The 13966-nt window shown below is 49.1% G+C and overlaps 1 protein-coding gene and 1 non-coding gene across 14 annotated transcripts in view; both read left to right on the top strand.

Moving 5' to 3' along the window:
• The window catches only part of GRK4 (G protein-coupled receptor kinase 4), a 75914-nt gene extending 74100 nt beyond the window's left edge, over positions 1-1814 (top strand). For 10 of the 13 annotated variants that reach the window (XM_050792290.1, XM_050792301.1, XM_050792289.1 and 7 more), the window contains one exon: positions 1640-1814. In XM_050792290.1, coding sequence (XP_050648247.1) covers positions 1640-1687 — 48 coding nt within the window. In that variant the 3' untranslated portion in view covers positions 1688-1814. Of the gene's footprint in view, positions 1-1584 lie in introns of all 13 variants that reach the window. The other 3 variants (XM_050792297.1, XM_050792293.1, XM_050792288.1) reach the window with 1 other exon arrangement.
• A 4362-nt stretch (positions 1815-6176) lies between these two features.
• LOC126955774 (U6 spliceosomal RNA) lies at positions 6177-6283 on the top strand. Its single transcript, XR_007726073.1, has one exon. It is a non-coding gene; the product is annotated as a U6 spliceosomal RNA (small nuclear RNA).
• Positions 6284-13966: the final 7683 nt, after the last annotated feature.

Below are 13966 nucleotides of genomic sequence, written 5' to 3'. Positions count from 1 at the left end.
GTGGAGGGTGCAGTGAGCCGAGGTCGTGCCACTGTTCTCCATCCTGGGCAACAGCGCAAGACTCCGTCTCAAAAAAAAAAAAAAAAAGAAAGAAAGAAAAATGGAATCCTTTGGAGAGACCTTTCGTAGTAGCATTAAATGTAGACAAGCCTTTTTTCCATGCAGCTCTCCTTGGATTTGTGGACCATCCTACTTTGCACCCTGTGTGTTCCCAGGGGGTTTATTCAGATCTTGGCCACTAACATTCTAATCCATCTTTCTTTTTTTTTTTTTTTTTTTTTTTTTTTGAGACGGAGTCTTGCTCTGTCGCCCAGGCTGGAGTGCTGTGGCCGGATCTCAGCTCACTGCAAGCTCCGCCTCCCGGGTTCCCGCCATTCTCCTGCCTCAGCCTCCCGAGTAGCTGGGACTACAGGCGCCCGCCACGTCGCCCGGCTAGTTTTTTGTATTTTTTAGTAGAGACGGGGTTTCACCGTGTTAGCCAGGATGGTCTCGATCTCCTGACCTCGTGATCTGCCCGTCTTGGCCTCCCAAAGTGCTGGGATTACAGGCTTGAGCCACCGCGCCTGGCCATCTTTCTTTCAGTATGAAAAATAGGCTGGGCGCGGTGGCTCACACCTGTAATCCCAGCACTTTGGGAGGCAGAGGAGGGTGGATCACCTCAGGTCAGGAGTTCAAGACTAATTTGGCCCACATGATGAAACCCCATCTCTACTAAAAATACAAAAATTAGGCCGGGCGCGGTGGCTCAAGCCTGTAATCCCAGCACTTTGGGAGGCTGAGACGGGCGGATCACAAGGTCAGGAGATCGAGACCATCCTGGCTAACACGGTGAAACCCCGTCTCTACTAAAAAAAAAAACACAAAAAATTAGCCGGGCGAGGTGGCGGAGCCTGTGGTCCCAGCTACTCGGGAGGCTGAGGCAGGAGAATGGCGGGAACCCGGGAGGCGGAGCTTGCAGTGAGCTGAGATCTGGCCACTGCACTCCAGCCTGGGCGACAGAGCGAGACTCCGTCTCAAAAAAAAAAAAAGAAAAAAAATACAAAAATTAGCCAGGTGTGGTGGCAGGTTCCTGTAATCCCAGCTACTTGGGAGTCTGAGGCAGGAGAATTGCTTGAACCCGGGAGGTGGAGGTTGTAGTGATCTGAAATTGTGCCATTGCACTCCAGCCTGGGCGACAGAGCGAGACTGTGTCTCAAAAAATAAAAAAATAGGCCAGGCGCGGTGGCTCAAGCCTGTAATCCCAGCACTTTGGGAGGCCGAGACGGGCGGATCACGAGGTCAGAAGATCGAGACCATCCTGGTTAACACGGTGAAACCTCGTCTCTACTAAAAAAAAATACAAAAAACTAGCCGGGCGAGGTGGCGGGCGCCTGTAGTCCCAGCTACTCGGGAGGCTGAGGCAGGAGAATGGCGTAAACCCGGGAGGCGGAGCTTGCAGTGAGCTGAGATTGCGCCACTGCACTCCAGCCTGGGCGACAGAGCGAGACTCCGTCTCAAAAAAAATAAAAATAAAAATAAAAAAATAAAAAAATAAAAACAATTAGCACCCCCCCAAAAGTCTGTAAATGGTTGTCTACACTTAAGGAAAGTGAAACCTTCGCATCAGCCGTGTGACTGAGGCCAGCGCTGTGTGTCGCAGGGCTGCCTGACCATGGTCCCCAGTGAGAAGGAAGTGGAACCCAAGTGATGCTGAGCATCCCCCTGCAGACCGCAGAGCAGACCCTGGCGCCAGGAGGGAGCAGGTGTGGGCGTCTCCTCCCAACTGGAATTGTAATAAATACATCTAAATAAAACGTGCCTTGGGAGTGTACAGATCTTTCCACACTAATACCTGAGTTGTGTTTTCACTAAAGCTGGATTGAAGAAAAAGCCGCAAGTGTACCTCCTGAGGCCTCAGACACGCCCAGGTGTGGGCGCCTTGCGTGCTGGGGTGCGAGCTTTCCCTGCACCCAGGGAGAGGCCAGCCGGGACTTGGGAATGGATAGCAAGTCCACCAGCCCTGCACTGCCCTGTGCCACCCCCAGACTTGGTCTCAATACTCAGCCAGGGATGTGGTGGTCCAGGAAGACACGGGCGGCTGGGCCTCCTTTCTCCAGGGCCTGGGTGTCAGACAGCCGGAGCCCGTTGGCATTTCCTGCATCTTCCGATGGCTATCCCGTTGCCTTGTGCCCCTCATTGAGATTCCTGAGGTTTGTGTGTTTGTGGCCAGTTTTTATTTTCTCCAAGCGTATCTATCTGCCCTTGAAAGGGGCGGCTCCCATGACCCTGCAGTCAGGGCCTGGCGGCCAGGGCCCCAGCGTGCGCCTGGCATGCGGTGACAGCCTCCACCGTGGGAGTCCACGTCAGGGCCCCCGAGAGGCTGGTGCTGTGTCAGGCATGAGCCCTCCTGGGTTTTAGTGGCGCTTAGGAATCTGGGAGCTTCCCGTGGAGGTTAAGGGTGCTGAAACTGCGCAAGTTGATAACTCACAGCAGTGCCTGGTGACTCTCCTCTTCAGCTGGAGTGCTAACCCGCGGGGGAGACGTGGCAGCCGAGTGCTAACCCGTCGGGGGAGACGTGGCAGCCGAGTGCTAACCCGCGGGGGAGACGTGGCAGCCGAGTGCTAACTGAGGGGAGACGTGGCAGCCGAGTGCTAACTGAGGGGAGACGTGGCAGCCGAGTGCTAACTGAGGGGAGACGTGGCAGCCGGAGCGCTAACTCGGGAGGGGCGGGAGACGTGGCAGCCGGAGCGCTAACTGGGGGGAGACGTGGCAGCCGAGTGCTAACTCGGGAGGGGCGGGGGACGTGGCAGCCGAGTGCTAACTGGGGGGAGACGTGGCAGCCGAGTGCTAACTGGGGGGGAGACGTGGCAGCCGAGTGCTAACTGGGGGGGAGACGTGGCAGCCGAGTGCTAACTGGGGGGGAGACGTGGCAGCCGAGTGCTAACTGGGGGGGAGACGTGGCAGCCGAGTGCTAACTGGGGGGAGACGTGGCAGCCGAGTGCTAACTGGGGGGGGGAAGTGGCAGCCAGTGCCTGGGGGGAGACGTTGCTAACTGGGGGGAGACGTGGCAGCCGAGTGCTAACTGGGGGGAGACGTGGCAGCCGAGTGCTAAATGGGGGGGAGACGTGGCAGCCGAGTGCTAACTGGGGGGAGACGTGGCAGCCAGATTGCTAACTCGGGAGGGGCGGGAGACGTGGCAGCCGAGTGCTAACTGGGGGGAGACGTGGCAGCCGAGTGCTAAATGGGGGGAGATGCGGCAGCCAGAGTGCTAACCCGGGGCGGGGCGAGGGGGAGACGTGGCAGCCGGAGCGCTAACCCGGGGGAGAGACGTGGCAGCCGGAGCGCTAACCCGGGGGGGAGACGTGGCAGCCGGAGCGCTAACCCGGGGGAGAGACGTGGCAGCCGGAGCGCTAACCCGGGAGGGGGAGACGTGGCAGCCGGAGCGCTAACCCGGGGGGGGAGACGTGGCAGCCGGAGCGCTAACCCGGGGGGGAGACGTGGCAGCCGGAGCGCTAACCCGGGGGGGAGACGTGGCAGCCGGAGCGCTAACCTGGGAGGGGGAGACGTGGCAGCCGGAGCGCTAACCCGGGGGGGGGAGACGTGGCAGCCGGAGCGCTAACCCGGGGGGGGGAGACGTGGCTTTGTGTGCTTGGCGAACCCCCACGCCGGGGCGTAGCGGAAGCGTGTGGACCAGCACTGAAGCCCCGCGGAGGCACCCGTGCGTGTGCGTGGGGAGGGCATAAAGATTTTCTACGGGGTGACGTTGGAGCTGGGCGGGGAGCGAGCAGGAGGGACAGGGAAGGCTGAGGCCCCAGAGCTGGCTCTGCTGAGGGCCCTCGCTGAGCGGGTGATGGTGACGGCCTGGAAGCTGCGCCCGCCCGGAACTCGGCCTTTCTCCTGAACCGTGCGTAGGGGGATGGGCCGGCCCGGCTCTGGCTGGGGCTTCCGCAGAGCAGCGCAGCGTTGGACACGGTGAGGGCTGGTTCGGGGGAGCTGACGGGGACCCCAGCTGGGAGCCTTCACCTTCGCCCCTGTCCTTTCTCCACCGCCGTCATGGCTGCCTGGAGCCTGCAGCCGGGATCTTGGTGCTGCCTGCTGCGTGAGAAGCCAGGGGATAGGCCTCGGTGACTTTAAACCAAACAGCGACACCTGGGACAGCTGTGTGGAGAGGAACCACAGTACCTGATGGACAGAGCGCTCCCTGGGCCGCTTTCACGTGAGCAGCAGGGGCGGCCACGCTTCCAGGGGTTTCACCTGCATCGTGGTGTCAGGAAAATCAGCTTCCGCACGTGCCCACCGCCGGCTCCAGCAGGGGCACTGAGGCCAGTCCTGGGAGGAAAACGCCAGCGAGGATGCCGCCATGAGGTGGGACCTTCTTTGTGCCAGGGGAAGGGAAGGGGAAGTTATCTTGAGGACTTGGGGGTCTTTATTCTTTGGGGGAATGGAAACAGCTTTGCTTTTCTTCTGATTGAGGCAAAACTCATTAAAGAGTGAGGCTTTTTGGAAGCGGGTCACCGCGGCTGGACTCTGGACCCCTCTCCTCTGTGCCTCACTGTCCTCAGCTGCAGAATGAAGATGGCAGGAGTTGATGCCCCCGGGATGCTGAGAGCAGGTTTCTGAGTCTGTAAAGCATGTAGCATGTAGCACAGTGTCGAATACATGGTCACCATTCAGTAACTATGCTAGTAATCATGGAAAAATAATACATGCTCATTGTAGAAAATACAGGAAAACCTGCAGGAAAAAAAATCACCGTTATTCCTCCCCCTCCCCCATTTCCACTCCGAGTCCTTTGGAGAGTTCTTCCATCAGTGTAGACAAAGTCCACAGCAGATTGATAGTGTAGACGACTCTGCTGGGGCTGGGGACCTGGCTTCCTTGCCAGCCGCAGGGCCTCTGTAAAGGCCTGCCTCAAGGGGGTGTCGAAGTTTAGGGACACCTGCCTGTCAGATGCATTTGAACCAGAGCAACTCCATCTTGAATGGGGGCTGGGTAAAATGAGGCTGAGGCCTGCTGGGCCACATTCCCAGAGGCATTCTTAGTCACAGGATGAGATAGCAGGTCGGCACAAGATACAGGTCCCAAAGAGCTTGCTGATAAAACAGACTGTTTGAAAGAAGCTGGGGCCAGGCGCAGTGGCTCGTGCCTGTAATCCCAGTACTTTGGGAGGCTGAGGCGGGTGGATCACTTGAGGCCAGGAGTTCGAGACCACCCTAGCCAAAATAGTGAACCCCGTCTCTAAATACAAATATTAGCCAGGTGTGGTGACGGACGCCTGTGGTCCCAGCTACTCGGGAGGCTGAGGCAGGAGAACCTGGGAGGCGGAGGCTGCAGTGAGCCGAGACCTGGGCAACAGAGCAAGACATCGTCTCAAAAAAAAATAATAAAATAAAGAAGTAAATAAAGAAGCTGGGAAACCCACTAAAACCAAGATGGCATGAGAGTGACCTCTGGTCATCCTCACAGCTCATTATATGCTAATTATAATGCGTTAACATGCTAAAAGACACTCCCACCAGCACCATGAGAGTTTACAGATGCAACTTTCAGATGTTGCCATCTGAAAGTTACCCTATATGTTCTAAAAAAGGGTGGAACCTTTAGTTCTGGGAATTGCCCCCCCTTTCCCAGAAATCTCATGAATAATCCACCGCTTGTTTAGCATATAATCAAGAAATAACCATAAAAATGGGCAGCCAGCAACCCTCAGGGCTGCTCTGCCCGTGGAGTAGCCATTCTTTATTCCTTTACTTTCCTAGTAAACTTGCTTTCCCTTTATGGATTTGCCTCGAATTCTTTCTTGAGCGAGATCCAAGTACCCTCTTTTGGGTGCTTGTCCAGTAGCATTCCCTCCATCTTGCCTGCACAGAGCACATGGCTGAGGAGGAAGCCAGATGGGGAAGGACCAGCACTGCAGGGGCCAGGGCCGAGGGCATCGATCATATCCTGGGCTGGTGGCTATGGAACTAATAAAGTCCTTTTTGTTCTTTTTTTCTTTTTTTGGCTTACGTTAGTCTGAGTTAAATTTCCCCATGCCCAAGTGAAAGCTTTGACTGAGAGAAATAGCAAAACTAGGCCAGGATTTGTACACGGACGGGTTGGTAACTTGTTTGATTAACATGTTGAGCATCTCATTTTTCCTTTTCTGTTTATAAGCAAGCATGTATGTATTGAAGAGAATTTTGAAATTAAGAATAGTGCTCGCTTTGGCAGCATATATACTAAAACTGGAATGATACAGAGAAGATTAGTATGGCCCCTGCACAAGGATGATGCACAAATTTGTGAAGTGTTCCATACAAAAATATGTTTAAAAAAAACCCACAAAATTTCTTTTTTTTTTTTTTTTTTTTTTTTTGAGACGGAGTCTTGCTCTGTGCCCCAGGCTGGAGTGCAGTAGCGCGATCTCGGCTCACTGCAAGCTCCGCCCCCCTGGGTTCCCGCCATTCTCCTGCCTCAGCCTCCCGAGTAGCTGGGACTACAGGCGCCCGCCACCTCGCCCGGCTAATTTTCTTGTATTTTTAGTAGAGACGGGGTTTCACCGTGTTAGCCAGGATGGTCTCGATCTCCTGACCTCATGATCCGCCCGTCTCGGCCTCCCAAAGTGCTGGGATTACAGGCTTGAGCCACCGCGCCCGGCCAACCCACAAAATTTCATCTTTAATATTAACTGCTGTGCAAAGGCAATCCCTATCAACATTTCGTTTGATATTTATATAACTAATACAGTAATTTATTTCTTTCCATGTCGTTTGGCTGCGTAATTTTTAAATTTTTTTGAGAGTCTTGCTCTGTTGCCTAGGCTGGAGTGCAGTGGCATGATCTCAGCTCACTACAACCTGCATTCAAGTGATTCTCGTGCCTCAGCCTCCCGAGTAGCTGGGATTGCAGGCACCACCACCACACCGGCTAATTTTTTTTTTTTTAGTAGAGATGGGGTTTCACCATGTTGACCAGGCTGGTCTTGAACTCCTGGCCTTAAGTAATCTGCCCATCTCAGCCTCCCAAAGGATTACAGGTGTGAGCCACTGTGCCTGGCCTGCTTAATCTTTCATTACTTATTTCAGTCATCCATGATATTGTGAAATTATATTGGGTTTTCATTCAGTCTTCTGGCATATATTTCCCTAAATCCTTGGAATCTTCCAAGTGATAAATGTCTTTTCTGTATGTTAATGAGGTGGCTGGTGGCTCCTAGACAGTTTCAGGATAGGAGGGGTCACCAGAAAGAAGAAGGCAGGGTTAGAAGGTTGGGACTCAGCCCTACCCTTGACCTCTGGGAAGGGAGAGGGGCTGATGGTTAAGCTGATCACCAATGGCTAATGATTAAATCATGCCTATGTGATGAAGCCTCCGTAAAAACCCAAGAGGACAGGGTTCAGAGAGCTTCTGAGTAACCTGGAGGTTCCTAGAGGGTAGCGCACCTCCATTCTATGGGGGTAAAAGCTCCTGTGCTTGGGACCCTTCCAGAACGCTCCCTATGCATCTTCTCATCTGGCTGTTCATCTGTATCCTGTAAAATATGCCTTGTAATAAACCAGTAAATGTGTTTCTCTGAGTTCTGTATGCCGATCTAGCAAATTAATTGAACCCAAGGAGGGGGCTGTGGGAGCCCCCAGTGTTTAGCAGGTCAATCAGAATCACAGGCACAATAACCAGGGGCTTGCAGTTGGCATTGGAAGTGGGGTTCAGTCTCGTAGGAACTGAGTCCTCGATCTGTGTGGTCAGACACTGTCTACAGGTAGACTTGAATGGGAGGACACTCAGCTGGTGTCTGCTGCAGAACTGATTACTTGCTTGTTGGTGGAGAGAAGTATTCTGTGTTGATTCTTGAATGAGATTACAGGAAAAGGACACTGTGCTTTTCCCGTAGATCCTCAGGGCGGCTAAATATACATATGGAATAAGCTGTAGGAGGAGTTATGAATATTTTGAGAGGAGCAACACACAGGTGTGCAATTAGCTGCATGCCTCTTCATGGGTCACGTGTTCAAAAAATGTTGGGGTTAGCGTGATGGGAGGGTGGAGTTTCCTTCCCTCTGACGTCAAAAGGTTAAGCAGAGGACACAAGAACCCTCACTGCACCTCCTCTGGAGATGGCCACAGTCACTCCAGGGTCTGTGGTATCTTAACAGGAAGGGAAGCACTGTCCAGCCGTGGCCTCAGACGACTGGCTAAAGGCGATGGAAGAATGAGTTGTCTGTTTCTTGTTTTCCAGAGCTGGTTTCTGTTTATTCTTTAGGAAGGCATTCCGGTTAAAGGTTATTAAGAAAGGGGCATACTGAGGCGAGTCTGACCTCCTATCCTGTCACGGCCAGGAACTCAGTTTTTAAGGTTTCTCTGGGGTCTGCTAGACCAAGAAGGGGTCTGTTCAATTGGCAGGGGTTTTAGGATTTTATTTTGTATCTCATGGTAAAAGTAAACATCACGTTATAAATTTTTTTTTTATCAAATAAAGCACAATATGCACTCAAGACAGTGTTTGAACATTTTAAAGAATACATATTTTATACCTCTGTTACATGAAAAACTTCGCCAGATTAAATTTAAATGAGTATAATTGAGCAATGAACGAGTCACGAATTGGGCAGCCCCCAGAATCACAGCAGATTCAGAGACTCCAGGGATGCCTCGTGGTCAGAACAAATTTATAGACAAAAAAAGGGAAGTGATGTACAGAAATTGGAGGTGAGGTACAGAAACAGCTGGTTGGTTACAACTTGGCATTTGCCTTATTTGGACACGTTTGAACTCTCAGCAGTGAATGAGTGAAGTACGGCTGCTGGGATTGGCCAAGACTCAAGTACTGTTACAGGTGCAGACTCCTAAGTTAGGGTTTCAATGTTGTCTACCTATTAAGTTAGGTTGCAGTTCGTCCACATGGACTCAAATAGAGAAGTATGGAGTCCTTCTCAGGCCATATTTAATTTGCTTTAACAATTCCACCCTTTTGGTCATTTTCTCAATTTTGAGAGATTGACTAAGACTTTAGTCATTGATATCACTGTCACCATCGTAAATGTACTTATTTGGTCTTGAAACCCTCTGAGAAACAGTAGAACCGTGAGTTTTGCAAAGGTAGGAACAAGGACTGAGGGTACCTCCTTATGCTGGAACGTCCTGTTTATAGGAGAATGTGTTAGGATCTATGTGTTTCCTTAAAGTCTTAGTTTGATTATGTCACATTTAGCATGAGTGACTCCATTTTTGTTTGGCTTAGTCTGTTGGGACCTAGTGCATGAGCTCAGTCCAAAACAATGGCCTCCCATAATTTTATTTTAATAAATTCACTCTTTTTGTCCAGGTTCTCACTTAGGTGACTGTGGGCGGCAAGCCACCCAGGTGCCAAGGCACGAGACCAAGGACACAATCCGTTCCAGTATAATTAAAAAATACAGAGAGAATAAGAATAGTTATACTAGAAATAGATTATAGATATGATTACATATGAATATTATTAATCATTACTTCGTAGCAGTACTCTTTATTCCAATATTATAATAATCTCTTTGTTCTACAATTATAACCTAGGACAAACCAGGCCATACAGAGGTAGGAGCTGAAGGGACACAGTGAGAAGGGATCAGAACACAAGTGTGAACCCTCTGTCACGCCCGGACAGGGCCACTAGAGGGCTCTCTGGTCTAGCGGTAACGCCAGTGCCTGGGAAGGCACCTCTTTTCCCTGGGGGAGTTAGAGAAACTCTGCTCCACCACCTCTTGTGTAGGGCCTGACCCGTCCACAGCCATCCGGAGGCCTAACCGTCTCCCTGTGATGCTGTGCTTCAGCGGTCATGCTCCTGTTTCACTTTCATGTTCCGCTCTGTACACCCGGCTCCACCTTCTAGAGAGCCGTAGCAGAATTAGTGAAAGTACTAAAGTCTTTGAAATGCATAGAAGAAATAATGATGTAAGCCGTCCCCCCTCTCTCTCTGCCTCGGCTACCAAACAGGGAAGGGCCCCCTGTCCGGTGGACACGTGACTCGTGTGACCTTACCTATCATTGGAGATGACTCACACTCCTTCCCCTGCCCTCTTGCCTTGTATCCAATAAATAACAGCGCGGCCAGGCATTCGGGGCCATTACCAGTCTCCGCGTCTAGGTGGTAGTGGTCCCCCGGGCCCGGCTGTCTTTTCTTCTATCTCTTTGTCTCGTGTCTTTATTTCTACAATCTCTCGTCCCCACACACGAGGAGAAAAACCCACAGGACCAGTAGGGCTGGACCCTACAGGTGAGAGTGTGACCAAAACTTACGGCCTTAGCACTACTCTCAGTTACCATGATTTTGGGTTTCTGGTCTCAACACGCATTCATAGGTTATGGTGTCCTCACGGTTACACAGTTCTTTCAGCTTGTGCCATTCCAGTTGAAGAGAGACCATTCGATGTTCTAGAGATGGCTGCATGCAGACATTTAAAACCTCTGAGAGAATGCAGGGTGCCAGGGAGACTATTATTATGACTACTGGGAGGATAATACCAAGAGTTTGCAGTATGCTCCTTACCGGGGGTCCCCATAAACCAAACCACCCACAATCAAATAAATCAAACAATGAGCTAGATAAAGAGGCTACTCGCTTAACTAAGTGGTCTTTTCATTAATCTCCTACAACTGAATCTCTATAATACTTGATGTATTTCTCCCTAGGCCACAGGTGCCAGCAGCTGCACAGGAACTTTTCTGTATAGTCAATTCTATTATTTAGCATAACTTTCACAAGAGAATTCAAAGTCTGTTGTGCAACTATAGACTTTACAGTAGAATCTGCTATACAGCCTATCATGAGAGATACATTTCTGGTTATGGCCTCTTTACTCGAAAGCATGGAAAAAGGATGCCCTTCTAGAAGAGTGAAGCCCTCCTGGCAATGCCCTCTTTAACCCATGATGTGGGTTAACAGGAGTGAACCAGTGTTCCGTTTCTGCCTGATTTTACAGGCAACATATGTCCCATTAAAGTTTCTCACTTACATTGAGCCTTCATCTTTGATCTGTCAAAGTATAAGGTTATCCGTGTATAAGGCTGGCTGCAAAATCCTTCGCAAATGAAGGTATACCCCATAAGTGCACACAACAGATCCTCTTTTCATTTCTATTATTCACAGAGGCATAAGCAAGCAACAAATATTCAAAGATAAGAGTCTCATGGCCAGGCATGCTGGCTTATGCCTATAATCTCAACACTTTGGGAGGCCGAGGTGGGCGGATCACCTGAGGTCAGGAGTTCAAAACCAGCCTGGTCAACATGGTGAAAACTCGTCTCTACTAAAAATACAAAAATTAGCTTGGTGTGGTGGCAGGCACCTGTAATACCAGCAACTCAGAAGGCTGAGGCATGAGAATCGCTTGAACCCAGGAGGCGGAGGTTGCAGTGAGCTGAGATTACACCACTGCACTCCAGCCTGGGTGACAGAGCAAGACTCCATCTCAAAAAAAGAAAAAGAGGCCGGGCGCGGTGGCTCAAGCCTGTAATCCCAGCACTTTGGGAGGCCGAACGGGCGGATCATGAGGTCAGGAGATCGAGACCATCCTGGCTAATACGGTGAAACTACTAAAAAATACAAAAAACTAGCCGGGCGAGGTAGTGGGCGCTGTAGTCCCAGCTACTCGGAGGCTAGCAGGAAATGGCGTAAACCCAGGAGGCGGAGCTTGCAGTGAGCTGAGATTACACCACTGCACTCCAGCCTGGGTGACAGAGCAAGACTCCATCTCAAAAAAAGAAAAAGAAAAAAAAAAGAGTCTCATGACAGTAGAAGTCTTGATGCACCATCTTAGCAAAAGCTGTTCACATCAAGGATGCCATGTTCTGGAGAGAGACTTCCTTGGTTAACTTTACTTTAAAGATTCCAATGGGTGTACAGTTCCAGGAGTATGAATGGACCCTTCTCAGTTGTGAGATTATGAACCCAAATTTCAAGATCCCGAAGTTTTGTTGCAGTGTGGGTGGCAAGGACAGTCTTTCTCTGATGTTCTTGGAAGATCTAGTCTTCAAGTTCTAGATTGCACAGGGTTTGACTGTCCTCAGTGAACCATAAAAAAAAAAAAAAATACTGTAGCATACAAATCTACTTTGTTAAAACATCAGCCCTCTTAACATGGGAAAGCTTTTATACAACCGGAAAACATGCGTTGAAAATGATGATTGAATGAAATCTCTTCATAAAATGTTTAAATAGCCCAGTGTTATAAACTATTTTAGCAATTGATAAGTTATCTCTTACACACACACATATATACACATATACATATAAATATACACACACACATATACACTTTATTTATTTATTTATTTATTTATTTATTTATTTATTTATTTTTTGAGATGGAATCTCTCTCTGTCACCCAGGCTGGAGTGCAGTGGTGTAATCTCGGCTCACTGCAACTTCTGCCTCCCACACACCAATGTATTTAATTTGGATTATTTTATCTTTTCCATGGTGAGTCACGAAGTGCAGAACTTTTAATAACAAAATCTTTAAGACTCAGGAAGGACAAGGTGGCCTTCTTGGTTCTCCATGAGTCCATATTTAATTAACATTAGACTTCAGTCATCTTGAATACCAGTTGCTTCTCCAAATAAGGTGCATTGCACGGATAACTGTTGGGTTATCACAGATAATTTGACTTAGACCATGGATTTCATTCAAATTGTATATCTGAACTATTTCAGTATCAGCTGATTTAAGATGAAAATCTGGCAAACTATTTTCTTGGTATTCAATTAATTTTTGTTCTACTTCGGTTAGCAGTTTTATAAACCAGTCAGTCTTTTCATTAAAGTTCCAGGAATTCTTTTCAAATTTTTTGATTCTAAAGTTTTTAGAAACCGCTATTCGCCCAAGAGTGCAGTAGGGTCCTTTTCAGCTTTTATGCAATCTCCTAAAAGACACCATACTCCTGCCTATTTTCAGAAACTGGGACTACACCAGCATTCGCCCAGCTAGTTTTTTGTACTTTTCAGTAAACAGTCATAGTTAAAAACACTGTATTGACAAGGAAATTTGGTCTCGATTTCTATGATTTACAGTAACTCCCAATATAATAACCATGGGATTACATGATTGATAGCACCATAGCCCTCGGCATTCCAGGAATTTTAGTTCAAAATCTCATGATTTAAGTTTTGAAACTGTATTCCAATAGTTTTTTTTTTTTTTTTTTTTCCTTTTGAGAATCTCCTCTGTCACCAGGCTTTGCAGTGGCGCGATCTCGGCTCACTGCAAGCTCCCTCCCGGGTTCACGCAATTTCTCCCGCCTCACTTTAAACGTCATAGTGGGACTACAGGCGCCCACAATTGACAAGGAAATTTTTTGTATTTTTATAGAGACATTTCACAGTAACTTAGCCAATGGTCTCGATCTCCTGACCTCGTGATCCACCCGCCTCGGCCTCCCAAAGTGCTGGGATTACAGAATTTTAGAAATCTCATTTAATTTTGGAACATATATTAATATCATTTACTAAAATGTAACCTGAAGAGAATTAAACATTATTTTTTGACAATGTTTCCCATGTAACTTAACATATCAGATTATCCTGTTTACTTTTCTTTGGATGCTTTAGAGGACCTCTGTAGCATCCCAAAGTTAGAGGTCAGAAAAGACCATTTTGAAGGTGAAATTTGATTTTGGGAAGCCTTTCAGATATATTAAAGGTTTAAAACATTTGATGTTATGCTTAACCAGTTTGACCATGAAGTGAGATTCTTATAAACCTTTTATAATCCCTTACAATTTGTGTGTGTGTGTGTGTGTGTGTGTGTGTGTGTGTGTGTGTGTTTTGACGGAGTCTCACTCTGTTGCCCAGGCTGGAATGCAGCGTGCCATCTTGGCTCACTGCAAGCTCCGCCTCCTGGGTTCATGCCATTCTCCTGCCTCAGCCTCCTGAGAAGCTGGGACTACAGGCTCCTGCCACCGTGCCTGGCTAATTTTTTTGTATTTTTCGTAGAGCCGGGGTTTCACTGCGTTAGCCAGGATGGTCTCGATCT

The sequence above is a fragment of the Macaca thibetana genome, chromosome 5 (assembly GCF_024542745.1).
Source record: "Macaca thibetana thibetana isolate TM-01 chromosome 5, ASM2454274v1, whole genome shotgun sequence".
Lineage (NCBI taxonomy): Eukaryota > Metazoa > Chordata > Mammalia > Primates > Cercopithecidae > Macaca > Macaca thibetana.
This window is presented reverse-complemented; position numbering and strand designations above follow the sequence as displayed.